This window comes from Anarhichas minor, unplaced genomic scaffold (assembly GCF_050575085.1).
Source record: "Anarhichas minor isolate MPS153535 unplaced genomic scaffold, ASM5057508v1 ptg000136l, whole genome shotgun sequence".
Lineage (NCBI taxonomy): Eukaryota > Metazoa > Chordata > Actinopteri > Perciformes > Anarhichadidae > Anarhichas > Anarhichas minor.
In genome coordinates, this window is record NW_027466582.1 from 8,546,719 (window position 1) to 8,572,393 (window position 25,675).

The 25,675-nt window shown below is 44.2% G+C and overlaps 1 protein-coding gene across 1 annotated transcript in view; it reads right to left on the reverse strand.

Annotated features, from left to right (window-relative positions):
- Positions 1-25,675, reverse strand: part of syne1a (spectrin repeat containing, nuclear envelope 1a) — a 111,020-nt gene that overhangs the window by 39,531 nt on the left and 45,814 nt on the right. The window contains exons 57-87 of the mRNA XM_076084527.1: positions 23,565-23,747; positions 23,117-23,260; positions 21,342-21,497; positions 20,314-20,478; positions 19,729-19,901; positions 19,380-19,533; positions 18,914-19,057; positions 18,456-18,620; positions 17,953-18,270; positions 17,034-17,189; positions 15,196-15,366; positions 11,754-12,080; positions 11,272-11,424; positions 10,895-11,062; positions 10,245-10,421; positions 8,932-9,078; positions 8,588-8,713; positions 8,325-8,501; positions 7,920-8,185; positions 7,552-7,708; positions 7,053-7,451; positions 5,297-6,901; positions 4,261-4,598; positions 3,987-4,131; positions 3,468-3,686; positions 2,398-2,678; positions 2,099-2,264; positions 1,790-1,945; positions 1,353-1,505; positions 435-617; positions 106-243 (exon numbers count right to left, since the gene is read on the reverse strand). Coding sequence (XP_075940642.1) covers positions 106-243; positions 435-617; positions 1,353-1,505; positions 1,790-1,945; positions 2,099-2,264; positions 2,398-2,678; positions 3,468-3,686; positions 3,987-4,131; positions 4,261-4,598; positions 5,297-6,901; positions 7,053-7,451; positions 7,552-7,708; positions 7,920-8,185; positions 8,325-8,501; positions 8,588-8,713; positions 8,932-9,078; positions 10,245-10,421; positions 10,895-11,062; positions 11,272-11,424; positions 11,754-12,080; positions 15,196-15,366; positions 17,034-17,189; positions 17,953-18,270; positions 18,456-18,620; positions 18,914-19,057; positions 19,380-19,533; positions 19,729-19,901; positions 20,314-20,478; positions 21,342-21,497; positions 23,117-23,260; positions 23,565-23,747 — 7,410 coding nt within the window. The remainder of the gene's footprint in view (positions 1-105; positions 244-434; positions 618-1,352; positions 1,506-1,789; positions 1,946-2,098; positions 2,265-2,397; positions 2,679-3,467; positions 3,687-3,986; positions 4,132-4,260; positions 4,599-5,296; positions 6,902-7,052; positions 7,452-7,551; positions 7,709-7,919; positions 8,186-8,324; positions 8,502-8,587; positions 8,714-8,931; positions 9,079-10,244; positions 10,422-10,894; positions 11,063-11,271; positions 11,425-11,753; positions 12,081-15,195; positions 15,367-17,033; positions 17,190-17,952; positions 18,271-18,455; positions 18,621-18,913; positions 19,058-19,379; positions 19,534-19,728; positions 19,902-20,313; positions 20,479-21,341; positions 21,498-23,116; positions 23,261-23,564; positions 23,748-25,675) is intronic.

The following is a 25,675-nucleotide window of genomic DNA, read 5'->3' on the forward strand; positions in this document are numbered from 1 at the left end:
TTATTTTCAAATAAATACAAAACGTTTCTGAACCCAATTCTTTTGTAGACGTTTTCAGACATCTCAAAGCCAAATCCCTACAGTGCGAGACTCATTAAGACTCACCTGGTGTGCTCGAATTTGCTCCTGCAGCTGCGACGCAGACCCCCAGATGATACGACCAGTGACCAGAGCTTCTGCTTTTTCTGTCCAGCCCAAAATGAATGCCTTCATACCCCGGTACTCCTCCACCTGTCTCTCTGCCTGCTCACAGAAGAAAGACCAAGACAGAAGAATTAAAGCATAAACAATGAATAAAATACAATGCATTCTCCTGATTTTGGCCACACAATTATGACAACTATATAAAAGATGTATTTTTGGTTTGTTAATGCAAGCAATATTGGGAATTTAGGGAAGTCTACATGACATGTTGAACTGAATGGAAATCTCACCTTCTTCAGTCTGTTGGCTCTGTCCTGGACCTGCTGCGTGGAGTGCCGTTGCACCTCTGTCAGTTTGGCCACAGCGTCGCCCAGCTGCTTACACAGCAGAGGGTTCTGCTCACCAAACTCCTGCACCGCTACTCCCAACTCTGCCACTGAGTGACCACAGCATTCACATTCGTCACAAAGAGCCTGCAAGAGAGGACGGGAGAGTAAGAAGGTGAGGCAAAAAGAGAGGAGAAAGGAGGAGATGTCCACTCGAGAAAAATACAACAGGAGTGTAAGTGTGTGTTATACTAAAAAGTGATCAGTAAACCTTACATCCCAGGTGGCAGGTGTTTTTAAAGAACAAAAGATATTTGCTCAATCCCAGTCTTGTCAAGTGTGAGAAAAGAAGATTGATACCACTCTTATGTTTGTACGATTAATATATAGCATAAAGACTGGAAACAGGGGGAACTGCTAGCCTGGCTCTGTCTGAAGGTAACAAAATCGGCCTATCAGCACCTCTAAAGCTCACTAATCTAATACATTATATCTTGTTTGATTAATCTGTACAAAAATAAAAAGTTGTGGTTTTACAAGAGAGCAGTGCGTAATTATAGAGCTTCAGAGCCGCTGGTAGACGGACTAGTTGAAAAAATGACAAAGGATTGACTACACGCACTCCAGGCCTGGTGGGTCAACAGATGGGCAGAGGAGGGAGAGAAGGAGAAAAAGTTGGGTCGACAACAAGGAGAACAGGAGGAAGGGGCTGTGTCTCCCATCTGGGATACTCCTCTAAGAAGTGGGTCATTGTTGAAGGCAGATTTCAGTTCATGCCATTCCAACTCTCCCACACTCATTAACCTCAACATCTGCAAAATGAATAGCCAATTTAACAAAGGTTAATTGCTTGTTAATTAGTCAATCTGTCTAGTTGATTACTTTGGTGTCTTCTTTTGCCTCCTCCAGGTCGGCGCCCTTGTCTTCCAATTTCCGAGCGATGGTCTTCAGCTTTGCCTCAATGTCCTGGAGTCTGAAGCTGAAGTCCTCCTTCACATCTCTGGTCTGCTGCACCTCCCTTTCTCTCGCCTGGACCTGAAGCAGATGGCAGAAATACACACATTTGACAATACTCTATACATTAAAATCTAACATGCATAATTTAACAATGCTATATGGTTATGGGTTTTTCAGCATTCACTCTCTGGACACAATAAGAGAAGTAAACAATGGTACATACTGTTAAAGGGTCACTGCTTCACTTTTTTGTTCAGTGTTTTTAACGCAATTAACTTACTAAACTCACATTTGAAAGCCCTAGTTAGTTAATGAAACCACTACATAAAGTAAAATGTTAAACTCTAGCCAAGAGAGGTCACCTGGTCTTCAGCGGATCCCAGAGCCAGAGCCACCTCAGCCAGCTGCATGCTGAGCTCAGAAGGCAGACTAGCCTGGAGGTCCTGGTACTTGGACTGCTGCAGCTCCGTCATGCGCTCCACACTCTGACGCCTGCTGATGACCTCACCGTGTGCCGTCTACAACACAAACAACATCTTTTCTGTTATGATGTGATACTATATTTATCCAAACAAGCCAGAGAAGTTCTTCACCTAGTTGTCGAGGATGTGTCAGTTTGTCCTGACGTGTTAGATGTGTGTGTGTGTGTGTGTGTGCATATAGAGGCCTACCTCTAGCTCTTGCAGCAGTGAATCCAGGTCTGCAGTGGGACTCAGCAGTAAACCACGAGTATCTTGGATCCAGCCTTTGACCAAGCCCAGCTCCTTCTCCACCTCCTCTCTCTCCCTCAACTCCTGGTGTACCTGAGCCCTGCTGGCTCGTACCCGCAACACAAGGCTAGACAACACACAGTGGTAATGAATCAAGGAACAAATCAAACATTTTAGAAGCTGTTATTACAGTGTACATTTTTAGTTTATACAAAGTCATGAGGTTAATCCTGGAGCGGCCACAGCACTGGGTCACTCACCTGTCATATTGCTCCTGCATGCTTCTGATCTGTTGTAGGCAAGGCGTCTCTTCAAGTCCATTCTCTGCCTTTCTCTCCATGGCCTCCTCCTCCTCTCCTCTGAGGCTGCGGGTGTGTTGCCCTAACAGGGCCAGGATGGACTGCTCCCTCTCCACCTCCAGGCCGAAGGAGTCATGGTACTCCAGGAGGCTCTGGAGCGCCGCCCTGGTGGCTGCCTTCTCAACTGTGCTGTCTGGGACACGACTGTGAAGGTCTTGTGACACGGAGCGCACCTTCTCCATCTGAGGGAAGTTTATGTGCAAAGATTAAGGTTCAGTTGATGCAGCAGGTTTAGGGTTGATTATTTACTCTTTACAAGCTCGTAACTCATGGATGTTTTCAATGTTGAATTTGTTGAATGTGTGTGTGTGTGTGTGTGTATATATATATATATATAGTGTCACACCATCTGTCTGACTAAATTTCACAAATAATCTTTCAAAGTGTTATCTACAGTATTCACAATGATAGTCTGACAGTCAAAAGCCGAAACAAGAGTCTCATTCAAGTGCAGTGAATGACATCATGTTCAGTTGAACAAAGGAGCCATAGAAAGTTGCTGAACAACAGGAAATGTGCCATATATACTGAATAAGGAAGTGGCCACCATTCATTCCTTACAGTTTGACCTAATTTCCCTTTTAGAAGCAGTGCTTTGTGGGAATTCTTGGGAGCTGACATTGTACACATTTGAAATAGGCCGAAAGGAGGGAAAATGCTTCATGACACAGTGGAGAAAACAACTGGCCTGAGGCCTGTAGTTACATCACAGCACACCAACTGGTATTGAGCCGTTGCTGTGTTTGACCTAAATCTGTGAGAGCAAGGAAAACTTTCCAGATGTTTGGCAACTGTAAGTGTCCTGTGTGTAAAAACGTCTGTGGACTGCAGGCACACTGATGGTTCGTTTTACACTGTACCTGTGTATCATTGAAGCACACTCACCATACATGCAATATGCACCTGAACATGTGAAGCACACAGGGAACCATGCACAATATCACCAACACATTTACGGTATCTTCTCTTACCTTGTCAGTGAAGGTCCTCCACTCCCTCGCAGTGTCCTCCAGTGCCCTCTCCTGGGCTCGGGCCACACTGCGGAGCCTGGTCCACCGCTGCCACAGTGACGACACAGAGTGGCTGGTGACAGCTTTGCTGGACTCAGAGACGATCTGCTCCAACTCTATTGAATTCTCCTTCAACGCATTTAGAGGCAACTCGAGCAGATGGATGTGAGCCACAAGAGACTACAGCCAAAAGATGACAAAACATACATACAATTAATTTTAAAAAATGCAGTCTAATGAAACATTTATTCAATGGAAAACTAAAATTCTCCCCTAAAAGAAACAACTCTGCAGACACACACGTGAACAAGGAATAATGCATAAACACTCCGCTGTTTAAATATTAATGTGCATCTGCTGCCATGACAAGAACTTACAGCCACGTCGGACACAACACATGCAAGTTAGACAATTTCTATGAACATCAGATAACTCTTTTCTCCAGTATCTCTGTTTCATGAGTGGAGGATAGTGTCTCACCTTATATCTCTGACACTTTTCCTCAGCTTGCTGGATACCGACAGCTTTAGCTGTAGTGAACATGGCCATCTTGCCCTCTGCGTCATTCATCTGTTCAACTAGTGTCTCTTTCTCATGTTGGAAGGAGGTCCATAGAGCTGTGCAACTGAGGAAATTATACAAATTACAGACTGCCATTGATGGAGATATATTATTAAAACATGCATCATATGGACTGCCCATGTCAGCTGTGCATGCACACATTACTTGGCTCCCCATTAACAGTAATACACACCTCTGCAGCATCTCTCTGTAGACATCCAGTTGCTGTTTGACTTCTGTATTTCTCAGCAGCATTGCCTCCACCTTTTCTCTAAATTCACCCATCGCTTCTGTTTTCATAAAATCCTCGAGCAGAGGATCCAGAGTCCTCAGCTCCTCTAAACCAGTTGTAAAGTTCTTCTCCTGGGCTGAAATATCGTCAACGTCCCACACACAATCTGTCTGGTTCTCAAGATCCACCCCCGAGCTGGCCCTCTGGAGTAACGCTGCAGCAGAGTCCAGACATTTCTGCATGGACTGCAGAGATAAGTGTTGTCTCCGGACCAGGGAAAGCGCTTGATCCACAGCCAGCTAGAATATGCAGAAGGTGATTTCGTTAACCTTTTAGCGTTTTTGCTTCTTTCGCTGTGAATTTCTTCACACAACTGAAGTTATAAATGCATGAATACATCTTTACAACAAGCATGGTCCTGTCAGGGAAAATCAGTTAAGTACATTATTAAAATGTCCTGTTCCCAAGCTTTACTTTAGGCTTTAGTGACTAAACTTTAGTAGTTTTTAACTGTAGTATTATGCACAGTAAAAGGGGTTGTCACATGTTGGGAAATTAATTTTGGACTTCAAGCTTCCTCTCAAAATGTCAAAGGTCAAAACTCTCCTCAGTGGAGAATGGAGTGAGGGGTATTTAGATTTTTTTCTTTGTAAAACTTTGCTGATTAGAAACGGCTCTGCTATGTCGTTCTAACTTTTACTTATTCAACATAATGGAATCTTTGGGATATGGCATTTAACCACATTATATCCCCCCACAGTTTTATATATTAATAATAACTCAAGTACTTATTCAAACTTCATGGAATCTCTTGAACTGTCTTTTAAATATTTCAGCTTCCCTAAGCCCATTAATATTAATAGAATGAGCGACCAGGAGATGGAAAATAATATTCATTAGGTTCGAGCCACAGATGATGAGTTCAGGGTATCAATTAAGAACAAAAGACTGGAAAATGTCTTCACGACTGTAATTTCTGAATAATATAGACACATACCTGTTTTCTGCTGATTCCTTGTTGAACTTCAGCTCCCAGCTTTGCCAGCTCCTGTAGTTTCTCTTCTATGTTGGCAGGAACTGTTTTTTTCCTCCTAAAATACCTTTGCTTTTCTCTGCTACCTAAGGCATCTCCTATCCTACATCTACTTTTCACTTCCTCCTCTAAGATCTTCAGTTTGCCCACTTCCTCATTTACCCTCTCAATTCTGACCCCTGAAAGAGTCAACGGCTCTTCCAATTTCTCCTTGATAGTCTTAAAACATTCCAACATTTCCTCGGTTTCTTTTGTGAAATCTTCATTCTTTGTGACTGTTTCACTTTCATCAATAAAACATTTGACTTCACACCGTAAAGACTGCAATGATTCAAGCTGCAGCTTAGTTTCCTGAAAGGCATTGGGATCAAACTTCAGACCAAGGCCTTCAGTTTGTTGGTTACATTCTTCAGCCTGAGAGCTTACACAATCCAGACTTTCAAGCAGTGAGTACAGACTTGTGATTCTATCCATGGCACCCTGTTCCGTGTCTGACGTCAGTCTCACCAGCTTCTCTTTCACAGACTTAAACTCTGAGTCCAGCTTGGTGGATACTCTGTTGTGTTCAACTAGTGGTTTCAAGCAATCATCGAGGTGTTTCATTTTCTGATCATTCATCCGCTTCAGTGTGTTATGGAGATTGACCAGCTGCAGTGTCTCTGCAGCTCTGAATTGTTGACCCCAACTGAGAAACCCCTCAGTTTTGCCATGAAGTTCTCTCACAGCGAGGCTAATATGGAATAAACTTTCCTTAATATTTCTGTATTCATTAACTAGACAAACGATAACTTCCTCCTCACTTATACTGATAGTCTGCTTCTCCAGATTGTCAAACTGCTCCTGAAGCTCCTCCAGTGCATTACGAGTGATTTCAAAGAAAGTGCTGAAGTCTTTTCGCTCTAAGATTACTTGTTGGACTCTGTCTTTTTTCTCTTTGGCTAGAGCTAGGATGGCGTTGTACTGCTGAGGCAAGGCATTGAGCCTCTCATCTAGGTAGCAATGATCAATCTCGTTCAGTGTAGGGAGGATCTCCTGGCCTATTCTTTGGACGATAAGAAGAAGGTTCTCGTACTCTGAAGCTTGTTCTAGGACATTCTGAAAGTTAGACAGTTGTGTTTGCAACTCCGAGCTATCGTCAATGTTGCTGAAATTGATTTCAGGGAAGGTGACGGCATCGGCTCGTCTCAACCAGTGGCAAGTCTTATCCAGGTCAACCTGGAAGTACTTCCTGGAGGTCAAGGCTTTCTCCAAGTCTATGAGCCGCTGGGTTGTCCTCTGGAGAGCGGTTTCAAACATTGCCTGCAGCTTCTCAAGTCTCGCCACAGTTTCTGCTCTCTCTTTGTCAGTGGCATCTCTTTCTATCTCTCGCCCTTGTAACCAGAGAGATGCCAGCTCTCTCTGGTACGCTCGTAAACCGCACTGGACGCCTCGACAAGCAGCAACCTGTTTGGCTAGGTCCTCAGGGAGAAGCGCTATGTGGTCATCTATCAAAGCCTTCCTCTCCTGTTGCTGTATCCAAGACAGTGCTCTCCCCAGGCCTTGAAGGAACTGTGTCCTCTCTGTGAAGGCCTAGAGAGAAAGATTTAAAACATTTCAAAGTTTTAACAGCTTGAATATTTTATTATTATTTTACAGTTTACCGTTTTCTTGTTTTTACCAGACTAACAGTTGAGAAGAAAGTTGGGTCCTTTAGGAGATAATTAAAATTCCAGCTGTTTACCTTACTGAGGTACTTCCTCCTTTGGGCCACTCGAGCCCCCAGAGCCTCCACCTCAGTCTGGGCTTGTTCAACGAGCTCCTGTAGGAATCTCTTCTCACTCAGCCCCAGTCTGGAAGCCACAGCCTGGGCCTCGCTCACTGCCTGACCCAGCAGCTGCTGACGGGCCTCCAGTTCTACGCACACACTCAGGTGGTCGAACAGGAAACTCTGGGCCAGATCGGGGGGTGGGCTGGCTTTCAGCGCAGAGGTAAAAGCAGGCCGCTGCTCCTCCACCCACTCCCGGGCATCCTTTAGCTGGGTTTCAACCCGGGCAAGATCCTCTAGTGTCTGTGAGGAGTCCTGGATCTTCTGCTGAATCAGGGTTTCAAGCTGGGCCCAGCGCTGCTCCAGATGACCAACCTAGTGAAAGGCAGAACACCATATAAAACTGGACACAATACCTATATATACTAGATGATCATAACTTTCCAGCTGAAGAACTACAAGAACGGAGCCCCACCTGTTGCTTGATCAGCTCCTTGTCGAGCAGGCTGAGTCGCGGCATGATGGCTTGCCTTTGTTCTCTGAGGTCTTCCAGAGTTGCTCTCTGCTCTTCTAGGTCACTGGAGAGCTTTCTCAGAGCCTCTAGATGCTCACTAGTACTCTCTGTGTCAGCCCTAGGTACACACAGGCATGGGTTGAGGGATATCAGGTCCATACAGCGGTATAGTAATTAAGCTATAGTAATTGTCTTGGCCGAGATAAAAAGAAAGCAAAGATTGTAACACCAGAGGAAATGTGTGTATATATAGTAAATACTGTATAAATAGCCAATAAATAAATACATCTACTTGTAAATGAATGGGCAGTATGTTTAAAGATTGATACCTTGCGAGGTAGTCCCATTCCCTGGACACTTGGTGGAAGAGTTCCTCCACAGCAACAACAATCTCCTGGTACTCCACACTCCGCTGCATGTCCTCCCCCCGCTGAGACTCCAGGTCTTCTGCCTGCTGGCCCAGATCCATCCAGCTTCTCCTCAGTCTCCTTATCTCCTCCAGAGCAGGAGAGACATGTCCATCCGTCATCTTACCGACGGCGTCAATCAAATGGGTTACCTCAGACTGTCTCTCCCTAATCTGCTGAAGGAATTCCTGTGGGAAAGAAAAAGGATTTTTTTGTCTAGTTAAGTAGCCTAAAAGTTCGCCTCGACCATAACATTTACAATTTGTTCAACAATACAGCATTGTCATTCAAAATCACTCATCATCAGCATGCAAACCAAACACAGACCTGTGCCTTGTCCAGCTGGTTCTGCGCAATCTTGGGTTCCAGCTCCGCAGGTCTTCTGATGAGGTTCTGAAGTTGCTGCTCTGTCTCTCTCAGCTGGACCTCCAGATCTGCCTTCTGCTCCTCAATGTCCCTCCAGCTGTCTGCTACCTCCTCACAGAGCAGCATGCGCTCCTCAACCTGGACACAAAAACACAATGGAATCAATTCACGAGCATGTATTTTGTCAAACAATGTATTCAAATGAAAGGCTTGTTAAAGCTGACCTGCAGTTTGAACTGCTGGATAGCTGCTGCCGTCCCCCTGACCCTCAGCTCGGACAAGTCACATGCTGAGCACACGAGCTGGAGGTAAGTGTTGGCCTGTTCCTGGAGAGCCCGTTCCTGCTTCACCTGTCAAATAAAGAGTCTGTTAACGGTCCCATGGTTTTATTGACTCATCATATTATCCCTTCAGGACAATCTGCAACACAGCAATGCCCGCATTTCAGTCCCTGTCCAAAAACATGCATGTCTATGAATTTGCTAAATGAATACTATTAACTAAGCAATTCATAATTTCAGGAGGAAACAACATGTTAAAAAGAAATCAAAGCAAGCAATGCCTGTACCTGCTGTAGCGCCTCCTCCAGGCTGAGAGGAGGATGTGCAGGAGGCTCTGGTTCCTCTGAGACAGAAGTCAACCAGTTCTGGCACTGCAGCAGTGTGTCTTGGAGACTCACATATCTCTGTAACTCATGATCCAGACTCTGATACACCTATAAGACATAAACAGATATATATTTCAGTGCATTACGTCTGGAACTAGGCAATGAAAAAGTGGAGGGAGGACAAAATGTTTTTTAAAAACAGCAAAACACACATAAGCAATAACACAAATATAAAGTGAAAGAAAGCAAAAATGCTGCAGGTGAAAACTGGTAGATGCATAGCTTTGAAGCCACTATAGCATGGCCAAATATAAAGAGCCATTCAATTCTATAACCTGAACAAGTAGGTAGTTACGCAGCGTTGTATTTGACAGGTGTTGAATGTGGAGGCGTCCATACCCTCCAGGGGAGCGTGAAACGGCAAGGTCTGATTGACAGTGTTAATATGAGAGCCCGAAAGAGGGAAAGAAGGGGGGGGGCATGTATTGGCGGACCGCCCGGTGTATTTGGCAAAGGCTTGAAGGTTGGCATGGTGGCAAGTGGCAGGCAGGATATTAGAGCTGTGTTGTGCTGGGACACAGTTGGCAGCCATCGTAACACTGGAGGCGCAGTTGTAGAGAAGCCAGCAGCGTAGTGGTAAAGTGTGGCTGGATCACAGAATGCCAGATTGGATGTGCGAGTGCTGGTGGAGGTGGTGTCTTGGGAGGTGAGCTATGATGACAGAGTAGAGGTTGCCAAAATGACAGAGTGGGCCTGGATTAGAGGGCTCGCCAGAGCTACTGAATAGTGGTGTGTGACCACTTTTGGCTCAGTCATGAAAAAGTGGAGTTGACAGGGGATACGCAGAGATTAATATGGGTAGATTGAGTTAGTGATTTTGGCTGGTGGGGTCTGTCGGAGTATGGCTGCTGTTGAGCTCCACTTTGGCAGCCTTAATTGGTCGTGCCCTCTACACTGGCAGTGAAGGGCTGTCTTGAGAAATGGGTTTAAGTGTCAGAATGGGTGAGGATTAAGTGGATGCCAAGGCTGTTGGAATATTAATAGCACTGATATGTAGAACTGTGAGTCTGTGTGGTCACATCCATGGATGCATCAGCAAATGTGCACCAATAACTCTAATACTTCTTACATTATAAATATGTGAGAACCATTTCACTACTTCAAATACAGAATACATCTCAGCTTCCCATCTCTCCCTCCTCCTCCTCCTCCTCCTCCTCCTCCTCTGCATCCCCTCCCTCCCTCCCTCTTTCCATCTCCTCCTCCTCACTCACTCTCTGTGCTGTGCTACAGATGGCTGAGTAGCTGTCTCTGGTGCCTTGCTGGTGAGCCTGGACCTGCTGTCTCAGCCTGATCTGCACACGGTCACTGCAGCCTTGTACCAGGTGGTCTCCTCGCTCCTTCAGAGCTGCCAAGCGATCCTCAAAGCCCGCTATTTCCTCCATGAGGGCCTGCGGAGGACAAAGTACCAAAGTAGGATCATGTAAGAAAGAGTCTCCAGTGGAGACGCATCACAGAACGAGTCTGTCCACTTGTCAATGACACAGGAGGTCGGAGCAGACTGATAGCAAACAGTGATGTCTCATGGTATTAGACGGGACCCAATGGATGAACTCTAAAGAAGATTTAAAGAAGAACATTTGTGAATGACAGTAGCTCTGTTAATTAGGACTTAGCCCTTCTGATTATCTAACTTCAAAACAGAGGTATGTTTGACAAAATGTAAAGGATTGTTTCTTCATTATAATAACACCAACAGTTAGATAACAATTACAACAACAACGTCAGTCTGAATATTTGAAATTTCCTAGTAAGCGCTAGTGAGCACTTTTGCTCTCTAATCAAGGCTAATTGCTCAAGCTCTATCATGTGCCACAAACTCTGCAAACAACAGCACAAACGATCCAGAGATGTGATTGGTCACCTTGTGCCTGGACAGCTGTTGAGTGGCTGCCTCCAGGCTGCCACCCACAGTGGGATCAGGAGTCACCATCCTGCTGGACATCTGGAGCAGCCAGCGCTCCACTTCCTGGAGCTCGTTGTGGTAAGCTTCCTGTTCCTTTACCTGGCCTTCCAGGTTCTCCACATGGGCCTGGACCGCATAATTCACAAAAAGTGAGTATACACAGACAAATTATACTGATTAGACACAGCATATGCAACAAACCATTACAAACACTGTCCTCAAGCGGAAGTATATGCCCTGTATTTGTGTTTGCATCAACTCATCTGCACGGAAAGAGCTATTATTTTTTCCTTTCAATGTATCAAAACTACCGTCATATGAGCACAGGTTCTCACCGTGGCAGTGTGACAGAGTTCAGTGTAGTCCCTTTGCATCCTGTTCATTTTCTCTCTGATGGAGGGGTAGTGCACAGAGGCCAGCAGAGCATCTCCTTTCTCCACCACTGACCGGATGGATTCATCATGGGACTGAACCATCTGCAGCAGAGCCTGGGGACACAGTCAACATGTATTGTTTTAGTTTCATCTTATATTGAGTAGAGACCATCCTCAGTTGGTTTACTACCAATGGGTTCTACTATACCGTCAATTTTTCAAAGAACACAGCACTACAAAAATCAATGGTATACTCAGGAAAATGCTCAGCATTTATGGAAAGTATATTCAATTTTGTAGTTAATGGATAAAGACAAGCAAGGACACTCATGTGGTCCATGAAGCTAATAACAATCAGTAAGGTCTTGTAAATGCAAATGTACATATTATACATGTGATTTAAATTCAAATTTGTTTGAGTAATGGCATAGCTGCTGCTTTACCTTATACTTAGCCAGCAGTGCTCTCCGTTGGTACAGTTCAGCCTTGGGCTCCAGAGGGGATTTGAGCAAAGCCCTGGTCTCCACCAGCCACTGGGCCTGAGCCTTATATCGGTCCTGAAACTCCTTGGCTAGCAGTAATGCCCGCTGTAGAAAGCTGTGCTCCTGCCTCAGCCCACCCGCGAGCTCCTCCAGCTGGGCAAGACGAGCCTCCACCTCCTCTCCTAAAATCTCAGCTCTAGCCTCGTCCAGGAAGCCCGCTGTCCGCTCTGCCCGCTCCCTCAGTGATTTCAGGAGACAGTGACCATGTTGGAGCTCGGACTGGAGAGTCTAGGTGAAAGAGAGAGCAGAAATACAACTCTGCTGCTACCGTTCTATCACCATTGCTTTATACTTAATGACCTTCATCCAAGGCATTTTACACACTGCTAAGTTAAAGAGAAAAACACTGTTCTGGTCTACCAAAACTGTAGCATGTATGCTCGAGGATGAGGGAATCCTTCTATCATAGTTTTAATGACTTTGAGGTTAACATTGAAACACAGTATCACTCATTTCTTTGTCCTTCGCCTCCAGGGTCACCCAGACCAGCCTGGCATTGTGTTTGAAAATCTTTGAACCCATCAGGTAGGCCGACACCTGCGTGGTGAGATGTGGAGAAGACCTGGAAGTCATGTTGTGGTGAAACCACAGTGAATAATATGAAAGGAGGACCCCAATTATACGGACCCTTAACAGGCAGCAGTAGCTGCAGGGGTTTCCAGGGCAACCTCAACACACCACACACACACACACACACACACACACACACAGACCTCCACTCGATGGGACGCCATCTAGCTTTCATCATCGGCCTATTATTGCTTGAGTGGAGAGAAGCTTCACACTGCAACAACCCCCAGACCTCCAGCTACTGCTGCTGATAACATAATATAACCAGACCCGTGTCTGTACGCGCACGTTCATGTTTGCTGCTTAATACGAAGCTTCCGGCACGATCGGCATTCCGGTCACCGATGCGCCTACCAAAGGACCTTCATAGGAGACACTCGATATATCTTAATTCCGTACAGTCATGTGAGGTTGGACATGTGAAATAAAACAAGGAAGTCTGCTGTAATTGCCATCTGCAGTAGATTTTGTTATGTATGACTCATTACCTCCACTTCATATTAAAACATCTGCTGCCATCGCACAACTGGCATCACGTCAGGTTGTCCACGTGTTGAATCAAACATTACCAGTTTTCCTGAATTGGTCCAAATTGTGCATTTTACATCCAAGACTTTTTGAGGAACCTTCCAAACCTCTGAATGATCTTCATTTTTTTTTTACAAGACTAAATACTACTTCAGTGGTCTTACAGAGTTTGGTCTCACAATCTGTATGAAAATAGCCACCGAAGGAAAGCTCATTGAGTTGTACTAATACTTTGATACAGTAGACAGTTCAGTCTGGTGAACATTATACATGAGGTCCTGAACACAGTGTGCTTTATGCTGTAGCTGTCTTGTACCATGTCAGCCCCAATTATCTATGTCAAGTGTCTTGTGCACCCGGTGTCAGTGATGAGCACTAGTCTCTTATTCTGCATCGGTTCTCAGGCTCCATTATCCACTATAATACATCTGTGGCGCTGAAAAACCATGTTCATTAGTTACATTTTGTATTAACACAGGTGAGACATTAGTAAGGTGTCCCTGTGAGCAGCAGTTAGCTCTGCTGTAATTGTCTCTCTGCTTTGAATGTATAAACCACAGCAAACTGCAGCACAGAAGCATCATACTGTATTCTGTACAGGCAGAAATCTTGGGGAAATATGCCCTTTAACATTTATCAAATGCCAGTGAAATTTAAAATTTGGAAGAGGAAGGCAGTGAGGGGGGGTTAATTAGGAGCAGGAGAAACCAGTACCTCTTTTGCATTTTTTTTGCATATTTCCCTGTAAAACTATTGAATAAACAAATTAAATACAAATACTGTACGTTGTATATCACTAAATGAAAAGGTTAAGATGCACTGGATGGGGACAGTGTAAAATGTGAGGAATTCTATGATTTAAATTACAAAAAAATACTGAAATTGGCTAATTCAAGGGGAAAATTGATGCCTTCTGAAATGCATGTCTTACATTGGTACATTATCACAATACTTTCATTTTCAGAGCTCTTAATGAAGTTACAGCACATTTCTAGCTAACACTACTACTGTATGACTTTTACAGTTACAACTCAGAATCAAATGAAGTCTACGTCCAACTAATGGCTCTTGACACAGGCTATTGACTACTGGTCTTTGTGTCAATGCGTAATCATCGCAGCTCACTGAAAAGCCCTGTAGCTCTTACTACGGGAGAATGAGTAAGTGATGGAGCGCTCGCGTATTATCTGCAGCGCTGGAAGGACTCATGTGGTGACGGCACGTCTTCAGTCCCGATGCAGAGACAGAGCATCGATCCCAGACAGGGATTACCGCAAAGCCCACACCAGATGATGTATTGTGAATGCCTACGTCTGGATGTGTGTGTCAGTGTGAAGAAGACAAAGAGAGACGTGATGTAGTAATACATAAAGAAAGGTAGTGGAAAAATGTGTGAAACCACAGAGGGATCATGGGTTAGAAAGTTTGCTGCAGCTTGTTAGTACTTTGGAAGGGATCTTGTGATATGAAGCGAGTGTGAGAGGAGAGAATTGTGTGTGTGTGTGAGATGTGAAGCGGTAAGGGCACTGCATCAATTAGAGTGTCTGTGCCAGCAGGCTCCTGACACCGGCGCTTCTTCATCCTCTACTTCGCAGTGGGAGGTCTGTCCCCGCTACCACGCTTCCTCTAAAGCGGCACCCACTTTGTCTTCATAAAGAGCGGATCGATACACACACACTCATCCAATCCTCGACACACTCGATATGAACTATGCCAAGCAAACCATGTTTTCTCTTTACTGCGGCCTGTACATGTTTGAGCAGGGCTACTTTCCTCCAATGTCCATTTGACAAAAAGAACACAAAGACAAACTGTTACAATTGTTCCACTACAGTGAGATTGTACAGCTATATCCATGGTTTGAAAACTCCATGCATATTTTACTGGCCGAGCATATTGTAGCTGCCAAAGAAATCTGTACACTTGATGTTCCGAACAGGTTTTTATGTCACTTGGCAGGAAAAAAGATTGCACAAGGACATTTTTTGCTGGCTTGGATATTGGACTCATATGAGTTTGTGCTCAAATTCTCCACTACAAACAGAAGACCTGCTAACTCATCAGTTAGCCATGGTAATACCCAACGTCTGTGCTGATTTATTGCAACCTGTTCATGGAGGTGTATTAAGTGCCGCACTGCACCGTGTATCTAAATGCCTTCCTGACAAATTGAGGTTCAGAACTGTGGCTGTGAAACCATATAACCACACAGGTACAGTACACATTTTGGTAAATAAATCTTTACCTCTAGTTTTTTCATCTTCTTCTCCATGGCGACTCGGTCAAGAGGTTCAGAAGTGTCGGTTAACGCTGTGAAGCTCTTCTGAGTGGAGCTGAACCAGTCAGTGAAGGACGTGCACAGATTCTCAGCCTCTTCGATGCTCTTCAGCTCCTCCTGAAGATGCTTAATGGTGTCCTGGAAAACGATTGGATGAGAAGTCAGAAGTGAAGTTTAACAAATATATATATATTTTAAGGATGATAGCAATATAAATATTGTCATCATATGACATGAAAACCAACTTTAGTTTTTTTTTTTTACAAGTTTTTGTTGTTGACTATAAATACAATATGTAATGAACACCATATTTCAGGTTTCGTATATGTGGCTGAATATCGACAGTATACTGGTATTTAATATAAAGTCAATATTGGCCCAATATATTCAGATTGTTTTAGTTTACCATGGCAATTAACTAGGTGTCAGTGCTACCCTACCATATTTACATTAGAATTAATAGTATTAATATAAAGGTGAATAATGCTCACTTTAACAACTGTTGCCCTTTTGTTATTTGTAAGGTTAGAATTCTGTATTTGGTCAGGGAACAATTCAGGAAACATGGTCTGTATCTCTTTCTTTTAAGCTGTGAGATGTGCCTCAGCTGTCTTATGTTGGCCACTAAGGACCAAAAGCTCTCTGATCAACCATCAAAACAGAAAATATCTGCCCCCCCCCCCCCGCCCCATTCATCTGCAGAATGTCAATAGCCTCACTACAAGGTGAAGAGGGGTTTTGATGTTTTTGATGCATTATCCACTTGACTGAGATTTTGAGTCAATAGCACCATGAGGATGGAGAGGGTTTCTTGCAGGTTCGACACATTATTCACTCAACTTGCAAATCCCGTGGTGTTGCGAGAAGCTCCAATTAGCAGATATTGCTGAGTGCACACCTTTTCCGACTAGACAGAGGTAACAGCTTCCCACCTCAAGCCCATATGGCCCCAACTTCACACAGTATAATTACAGGCATCCTTGGTATGAGCGGGATGTCGTGTGTCTGCATATGTATGTACCGGCATGACTGTAAGTATATGCATACTTTAGTCAATTTTGAGAGGGTAAGAAAGGGGTGTGGGTAAAACAAAGTGAGGGAGTGAGGGGGAGACACGCACACACAAACTCAGATGTGTTACTGAAGGTGTGAAAATCAATGTAGTGCAGGCAAAGCTTTTACACTCCCGGTGCCAAGTGTGAGATTGCCTTCTGCAGCGTTTAATTACGGCCTTAGCCCCAGACCAGAGCAGCCCCATTGATTTTTCCTTTAGTCCCCCCCCAGAGGAGCAGACAAATAGAGAGGCTGGATCAGAGTATACAAAGCAACACAGGCTGGGCTCACAGGCATCACTCTCAAAGCAACTTCAATGGGGTGTTACAGAAACAAAGTCCAAACTCTCACTGGAGCAATTTCCATGGTGAGAGATAAGCATGTGTGAGAAGCCCACTGCGGGCAGAGACCCCAATGGCAATACACACAGCTTCACATTTTCTTCATCCATCATTGAGACAGTATAACACAAAAGGGATTAAACCAATACCCAGCCCATTACGGCCTTATGTTTTGCTATTCTTGACTCATAATGACAGGTACCTTCCAGCTAAATCTTCTGGTGGACAGGAAATGAAGTCATGTATGTGTCCGGACTACCTGACCAGCAGAGGCTTTTTAACCCTACCTATATATACGTGAAGGTATTGTTCAGCTTGGACACTATACTAAGGTTAGGCATCTGTGAAACTCAACAGGGTAAAGATATGATATAGGAATCATTGACTAGCATACAATAGAGAGTGCCTAACCTGTATGTTGAGCAGCAGGGAATGATAGCGGGCAGTGAGCTGGGTGGCAGTAACGCTGACACGACTACTGATGTAGGTTTCCTCCAGAACCTGTTGGGCCAAAGAGGAAAGGCCATCGACTTCTCCCTGCCGTGCAAGCGCTGCCTCAAGACACCCCTGTTCAGATGGGACACAGAGAAATGTATAATTAGCAACATGCTAGAGAAATCCAGTCAAAAATATGAATGATTTAAGAGTAAATTATGTTTTTTTATGAAATGAAAGGACAAACAGAGGTGAAAGGAGAAAGAAGAAATAGCAGATGACATCACAAGCAACATATGGGGCCTGTCTCTCGCTGTGTGTGTGTGTGTGTGTGTGTGTGTGTGTGTGTGTGTGTGTGTGTGTGTGTGTTTCTCTCTCTAAATGCAGGGAGGGAAAACACTGCGACTGTCTGACATTCTGACACTGGCAGGAAACCTGCTCCAAAGGGAGGTGACCCTGTCGGGAAATGTTCTGTCTCCTGCTGTTTTCTTTCATGTTGTGAGTTGAGTGAATGCAAATGTGGGAAAAGTAATTTATTGTAGAGCAAGGCCCTGGGATGCCTCATAACTTTTATTTTCAAAGACACAATCGTATTATTGGCTTGGATATTGTTGTGGCTGTTGTAGCTCTTCCAAAGGATTCATGTAGCTCTTTGCTACTAAGGGTCTAAAATGAGTACTCTCTTGTTGAACAAAATATTGAATTAAAGTAACTGTTGTCTACAGTATAAGCAGGTGTTTGCTGACTGAAGATATTTGTTACTGTATGTGCATACCAGACACAGAGAAAATATTACAGGAGGGGATAATCAGTAAAGAAAGAAGACATAATTCAGAATGTGTGTTTTAGATGCAGTTACAGTACATTGCTGTTAACATAATAGTGTTTCTCTGACCTTGAGTTTCTTCAGCTGAGTCTCCTTGGTGCCTCTGTCTGACCGCCGATGACTTCTGATGTTTGCCGCCTTCTCCATCTCCTCCAGCCACTGGGCCAGGCTCAGGAACCTTTGGCCCATCTGCCTCAGTCTAGTCAGTGTGGAGCTCAGCTGGGTCTGAGTCTCCTCCAGACGGCCCTGGTAGGCCCCCCACTCCTGCTGAGCAGTGTCCAGCACTCTGTCCTCAATTTGAGGTATACCCCAGGGGATTACTCTCTCTCTGCTGGTCAGCACAGCGGAGAGCAAAGACTGGCCATTTGAGCAGCATTCCTGCAGGAGCTGTTAGGGAAATAAAAAGGGAAGAACAAAAAAACTATGTGACTGAAGATCCCAAAAGTCCAGGGTGTCCAAGGCCTTGTTGGAAAATTCTGTTTTAGCCTTGAGCCAGGTGTAATGTCAGTTGTGTGTATGTGTGAACACTTATGACATTTACGTAAATGCAAAACATTCCTTAGTATCAATACCTGTAGCTGTTGCAGTGTCTTCTCTAGTGTATCCACGTTTCCCTCTGGATGGGACAACGAAGCCAGAGTGGCCTGTTCCTGCTCCAGCCAGTCCTCAAACACATGCAACCCCCTTTGATATTCCTGATGGACCAGCACCAGCCCTTTGGCCTTACTCACCGCATTCTGTAAACAACAGTTTGCAGACATTACTGGAAAGAAGGGGCGTGCATTCATTCAATATCCCAAGAGCAGTGGGCAAAACATAATTGCCTGACTACTGACTTCAACTGTGAAAAACAGTGAAACATGTGTAAGGAATTTAAAAATGATTATTAGATACTTGACTAAAATGCTCAATGTACGGGTCACACTCACAAATATTTTGTGGGAATATAAATATTCTCAAACAACTGATTTATTATTCAAATGCCTGTAGAGGAAAAAGTTACACAATATGCTGTGTGCACTCTAAGTACCTTGGTCTTTTCTTTGAGGGTGTTGTATCTACACTGCAGCTGCTGCACCTCCTGCTGGGTAGTGTAGTGTTCGGCCATATTGGACCCCTTTGTGGCAATGGTCTCCAGAGGACTGCTGTGACTCAGTACTTCTTCATAGAGAAGCTGGAATGAAACACATGCGCACACTCAGTGTAGTACATCTAACGCCACTGGGAGGCTCTGGGGTATGAATGCATTAAACTGCAAGAGTTTAGAGAAGGGCCAAAAATAAAAAAGGATATATTGAAATTGTGGGAGAAAATGGAAAAACATGGTAGCTGCTCTGCAAAAAAAGTGTAAAAGTTCTCCAAAAATAACAAGAAACAGGTCATATAGTTTCACAAGGTTCATCACTCAGTGTATGTTAGTGTAAGTGTGTAAAAATAAGTTTACAAAACATATTCTGGCTTTTTAAGGTTAGACATTATTCGATATGATGCGATACCTTGGTCTTTCCCAGGTTAGCGGTCTTGTCTCTCATCTCAGAGTACTGTCTGTCTGAGCAGCTAAGTGTCTCCTCAACCCGGTCCATCCACATCACAAACTGACCCACGTCCTCCTGATAGCTGGTCCATTGAGACAAGGCGCCCTCCAGCTGGCTGTTACATCAACATTATAATGTTAACACGCAGTGAACAAACGTTTCACAAAAACAGACACATACAAAGTACACATACATTTTAATCTAATTGTCCCCGTAACCTTTCAACCAACTGAAATCCATCAAGTTAACTAGACAATTCCCAGTCCCATTTATCAACTGACTGACAGATTGATTGGTTTGTGATCACAACCTTTTACACTGAATGGAGGCAGAAAGCAAGGAGTCCCAAGAGTCTTTGAGGTCCTGGATCTGTTTGCGAATCACTGGGACCCCCTCGGCTGAAGTGTTCCTCTGGACTGCTTCTCCCCGCGTCAGCAGCATCTTTAGCTGGATCTCCCTCTCCTGACGAGCAGCCAGTAAGGCCTTACAGACAGAGATGAAAGGGACAGACTTAAAATAACCGTCTGAAGTCTAAAATAAATGTCTTTATTTTGGTTTCCACACAATTACAATTAAAAGAATACAACATGTTCTCCAGATGGTTGTATTCACAGCAAGGTTCCTGGGACATAATTTGGTCCGATGCACCGCCCTAAAACCTAACTGAATTATTCCTCTGCGTCTAGATACTGCCAGACTTGGTTATTTACCTTTTAAATTAAGCTGCTACATGATTTTCTCACTTCTAAGATAATTCTAGTTCCCTTTAACTAAAAATGTCAGCATGAAATGAAGGAAACATGGACAGTAGTCCTGAAAAATCAACAAATAGCCAAATCTCTAATAAATTGTGTATTCCTTGATGGGATCCCACAGCCATCTTGTCTCCACTTACTTCCAGCTGCAACATCCGGTCCTCTAACACACCCTTGTCAGTGGTGGTGGAGATGCATGTTTTGAGGATCCTCTGAGCTTCACACACCCAATCCTGGAGCTCTTTAAGGCCCTGAGAGAAGAGGCGATGTTCTCCTACAATACGTTCAATCCTGGAGGCCTTGTCCTGTAGAGATCAGAGCACAGCACTGTTAACACACTCTTCTTATAATGGATGTGAGAAACAGGTTAGCACTGAGTTGAACACAATCGTTTCCGGTGCACAACAACAGTGTCTTCATATATTTCTGTTTGCATTTTTTACAGACATCTCTAGAGACGATACCACCCCCACATTACAGTGTAACTGTAGACTGTAGAGAGGCAGAGCCACAATAACTATCTACAAGTGGCAATTTTAAATGATTTCATTCCTGTTTCCATGTCTGGCAGGGAAGAGGACCTAAAAATAGCGCTCCACTCGCTAGCCGGCTAAGTAAATACATCTCATTCATCATCGTTGGGGCACTCTCGTTGTCCTGTGGTAAGAGAATGGTGCTTTGCGGTCAGTGCAATGTTTTGCTCTACACTGAATTCAAATTAATCAAAAGAGCGTGACCATTCTAATGAGAGCATCAAAAAAGGTCAGATTCTCAAGCACTGACACATTTCAGCTCTGGCATTTTAGAAGTGCTTCAGTGGATGAAAGCTCCACAGCCGTGGCCTTTTGTTTTGTTGATGAGAGTGCAGCGGCGTGGACCTTTTGGAGGTGAAAGATAGATAATTGAGCTCAGGTAAATTACTGTGGATACCGAGGCTTTCTTGGACGCAATATTTTTACCAAAAGCATGCTGATTGCAGCAGCCATGACTGCGACTGGGAAATAGCACACGACACAGCAAATAACAGAGAACAACAATAAACAACATGGCTGGACACAAGGCTTACGCAGTACATGAATCAAGCACGGCACCATGCTGCAGCATTTCTCAGACAGAAGCACAGATACAAGAAAGGGGGGGGGGGGGTACAGGGTGGGGGCAGTGTTACCTTGGTTAAGTTGCTGAGGGCTAGGTACTGTGCTGACAGCTGGGATACACGGTGGACGAAGCCCTTGCCGGCTGCTTGTCCCTCCCAGAGACGATGAGCTTTTTCCTTCAGCCTGCCCAGCTCTACTTCCCGACCGGCCTTCTCCTCCAGTACACACTGCGCCAGTACGAAGCAGGAGGAGGAAGAGACGGAGATGAAATTGAGACAAAGGAGCAATAGGATTCGGGTAGCACAGTTGGGCAGGAGAAGAAATGAAGTACATTGGAGAGGATGGTTGCATGTAAGCACCATTACATTTTGAGTCAAGGGGAAAAATGAAATGACAAAAAAAACATGACAGCGATGACAGAAAAGGGAGGTGTGAGAGGAACAGAGGAGGACACAGTTTGGTTAACATGTCAGAAGAACAGACAGGACGACAAGAGCACATCAAGATACATGGATAAAGACAGGGGGGGGGCATCATAAAAAAAAACAGCATCAGCAGTATTTGTCTTGATGTTAATTTTTGAATAGAAATGTGGTTAGACACCGCAGCTCAGATCAGGAAAAAGAGAAAAGCCTTAAATAGCGTGATGGAGGGGGGGGGAGAGATATATATGTGAAAAGGTAAAGAGGATTTTGCCAACACAGGTTTAGACACTGAAGCCTGCATGTGTTGTATTGTACTTCAGGTGCTGGGGGAAGAAATGTAATTGCTTGCAGGGCCAGACAAAAGGCAACGAGGAGGGGTGCAACAGTGGGCGACAGGCAGAATAAATACAAAAATAGCAACAACGATAAGGGCAGAGCTTTGAGATGGGCTTGATATATTTTTTCTCTATTGTCAGTTTTATCTTTTTAACGCTCAGTGCCTCTCTTCCTTTTTTGTCTCTGCCAGACATGGCAGAGGCTGTTATCGCATCCTGAAAAGGGCCTTTTAGCCACGCAGCACTTCAGCTGTGACAGAAGGAGAATTAATTAGATTTCTGGACTTTTCCTCTGACTATTGTGTCAAGACGCTGCTCTATTTTGATGCGGTGGTGCTCGACAAATGTAATTAGTTCCTTCTCTTTTCCCAGCAGATTTTAGATTGTGCTTTAGGGATGCATATCTGATGGAGAGCTATAACTACTAAGTATCCTTGGAAAATCAACTTAATATTCAATTTATGTTGTAACGATGGGGCTTACTTGAGTCAGGAGAGGAAATGAGAGAGTGTCAGTGAGAAGAGAACTGTAAAAGGCACACTCTCAGTATGACGTAATGCAATTAAACAGAAAATGGATCCTACATTGTGAAATATTGCAGTGGCTGTAAAACACTGTATGACCTAGGAGACGGCACCATGAATAACCACAGTAATTAGAGACTAAATCATGCATACGCGACTCAACAGTGATAACATTAAATTACAGTTGATCTACAGCAGAATACATATTTGAAAGTGATACAGAATGACTGAGAGACTTACTGGATTACATTCTATTATAGCTTCATGTTTTAAATTGTCACATGGGGCCTGGATTTGGTGTTTTCCTTTACATTAATAAAGACGTTTCCACCATACATTGATGCAGAAAAGGCATAAATTGGTGCATAAACATTCACCAGAATGCAGGAGTGGTTAACGCTAAAAATGTTCTGGGGGACGACCTCCAGACCGTCACGAATAATATGTGTCCTCCACCGACGTTTAAGGGAAACTTATGCCCTCGCACCGTAAATCAGACATCCACTGACAAGAGTATATTGGTGTAGCTGTGTAAGGAGCGTGACTTTGGGCTCCACCATACCTGTAGTTTGCTGAGCTCCTTTTTCTTGGCTGGAAGGTCGTGTAGACGAGCGCTGCTCTCCTGAACTCTGACCTCTGTGCTGTTCAGCCAGTCCTGCAGAGGCTCAGCACTGGCCTCAAACTCCGTCATCTGGGACTGCAGCTTCTGCAAATACAACATTTAATACAACAAGAGAAGTTTTCATACACACTGAATTTGCACAAAGTGATACAACTCAGTTTATTAGATGAAGTCAAATTAAATAATAAGACCATTATCGTCTGCGTCTGGCATATCAAATCCATATTATTATCCCTGTGTATATAAAACGTCTGTGTGTAAACTGTTAATAAAGTGGCAGACAGCAGGGAAACAGACACAAACATATAAATACTCTGCATTCATTTTCACATCCAAACTGTACAGTTAATCTTTATTTAACATATATCCCTCTGAGATGTAAACCAACCTTGAGTGCATCCTCCCTCATCTGCAGATTATTCATCAGGCTCTTCCAGTCTTCTCTGGCGTTTGCCACCTTGGCCTTGACTCCCTCCACTCTGTCTTTGGACACCACAGCCATCAGCAACTCCCCATTGGCCCCTACTGTACTCAGCCTGGCCTGGCCATGCTCCCTGTCACTCAGGAACTCCTATGGGGATACACAGACAAAGACAAAGGAACTGTGACTATTTAACACACACACACAAAGGGAGGAGGGTGTGAAAATGAAAGGAGAGGAAAAAAAAAAAAAGAAATGGACTGAATGACAATCCCAAACTTCTTTTTGTCTTCCACTTCTGATGCAATGGCTGATGGGTAACTAAAAACAATACGGCCATTCTCTACATAGCTCACAGATTTTTTTTCAGAGTCCCAGGATCTCACTTTACATTGTCAAAAGCAGTAATTAGACCGAGCCATTGCTAATTCCATATGCGTGGGCAGAAGGAAGGGCTTGACCCAGGGAGGCAATCACAGATAAGGACAGCACAGGGAGGCTGAAATGTGTTGGTTTTAACATAGCTCACAGAAAATACACACACACACACACACACACACACCTCCTACAGAGCTGAGTCGATGACAGAAGCGCAGCAGGGACCACTCCACCATCTGTGCAGTCAGCACATCACTTACACACACTACTGCTTCAGCCCCCTCAAAACACATACACACACACACACACACACACACACACACACACACACACACACACACACACACACACACACACACACACTTGGTACAGTACAACCACACACAAACATAGAAAGTCTTTCTTCATCTCTGCGTCTCTGTATTTTCTCTCTCTCCTCTGTTCATTCACAGTTTTTTTTCACACTTACTACCATTCTCTCCCTGCCAATGTTACTATATACCACCAATTAAGCGTGACACAATGGATGCCCCTGCCCCTCCCACACTCGCCCTCCCACTGGAGGTCAGCCAAGTGGAAACATTGTTCCACATTCCTCCCCAAGTCAATAATAAATAAAACATGCTTTGCCTCTCTATTCCTCTCCCCTTCGCTGCCATATATCTGTGACATTCCCGCTCATCCTCAAGGCTAGAAACTTCTGAAGGAGGGCAGGAAAACTCCTGCACAGCACTTCCCTTCTTTGACAGTCTTCAAGTAGCACAATGTTCATATGACACTCTACATGTGACTGCTGTCTAAATAACCTAAGTTCCACGTGTTCTACCTGCACTAGATACAAAATATTATTAGTATTATAAGATAATACGTTCTGTGCTTTATGAGTGCAGACTTCATCATCTCACTATTCAGGCTCAGCTCAAAGCAATAATGGTATATTAGTTCCTTGGTGGTAATGTAGCGGTTTGCATGGTCAGGTGTCTGACAGGACTGTCTGGTGCAGAGATGTGGGGACTCTACCTTAACTGATGAGCAGCTGACTCTTGGCCAGGGCCCTGGGGTGCTCTAAAGAGACTGCCAGACTGTTACACCTGCCAGCTTCTCAGAAAAAGACACAGACTTCTCAGAAAGAGATATTTCTGAAGAGAGTGGCACAGAGACCCCGCTGTGGCGCTTTCTCTTATCCCTCTTGGCTATCACCCACTGCCAGCTTATGCAGCCAACGGCAGGTCCACTCCAACAAGCCCACCAGAGGACAGTCAACAGTCGGCATGTCAATACAGACAACCCCCATTGAGTAATCTCCCATTGAAAGTAGATTGATTCTTCAACTATTGCATCATTTCAACTATCCCTTTGTGTTAGCAATCTTTGCTTAGCCTGCGCTGTCCATGCAAATACATTAAAATTAGCACTAGTAGGTAGCAGTGGCAGCCCAAAGGTGGAAGAACACAAAATTACTTTTCTGGCAAGAAGATTGTTGATTTCATTTCCTCAACAGGCTGATTATTTCTGGTTTATGGAAGTAGATAAATCACCCTTCCCTACATGTAACTCCACCATCAGCAGTTACTTGCTCTGAAATCATTACTGCTTCACTGCAGCTGGTTAATGGGCAATAGTGTGAGACTATAGGGCCATTCTGTGTAGCAATCAGACATGACAGTATATGCAGGGGTATTATTACCTATTCTGCCACC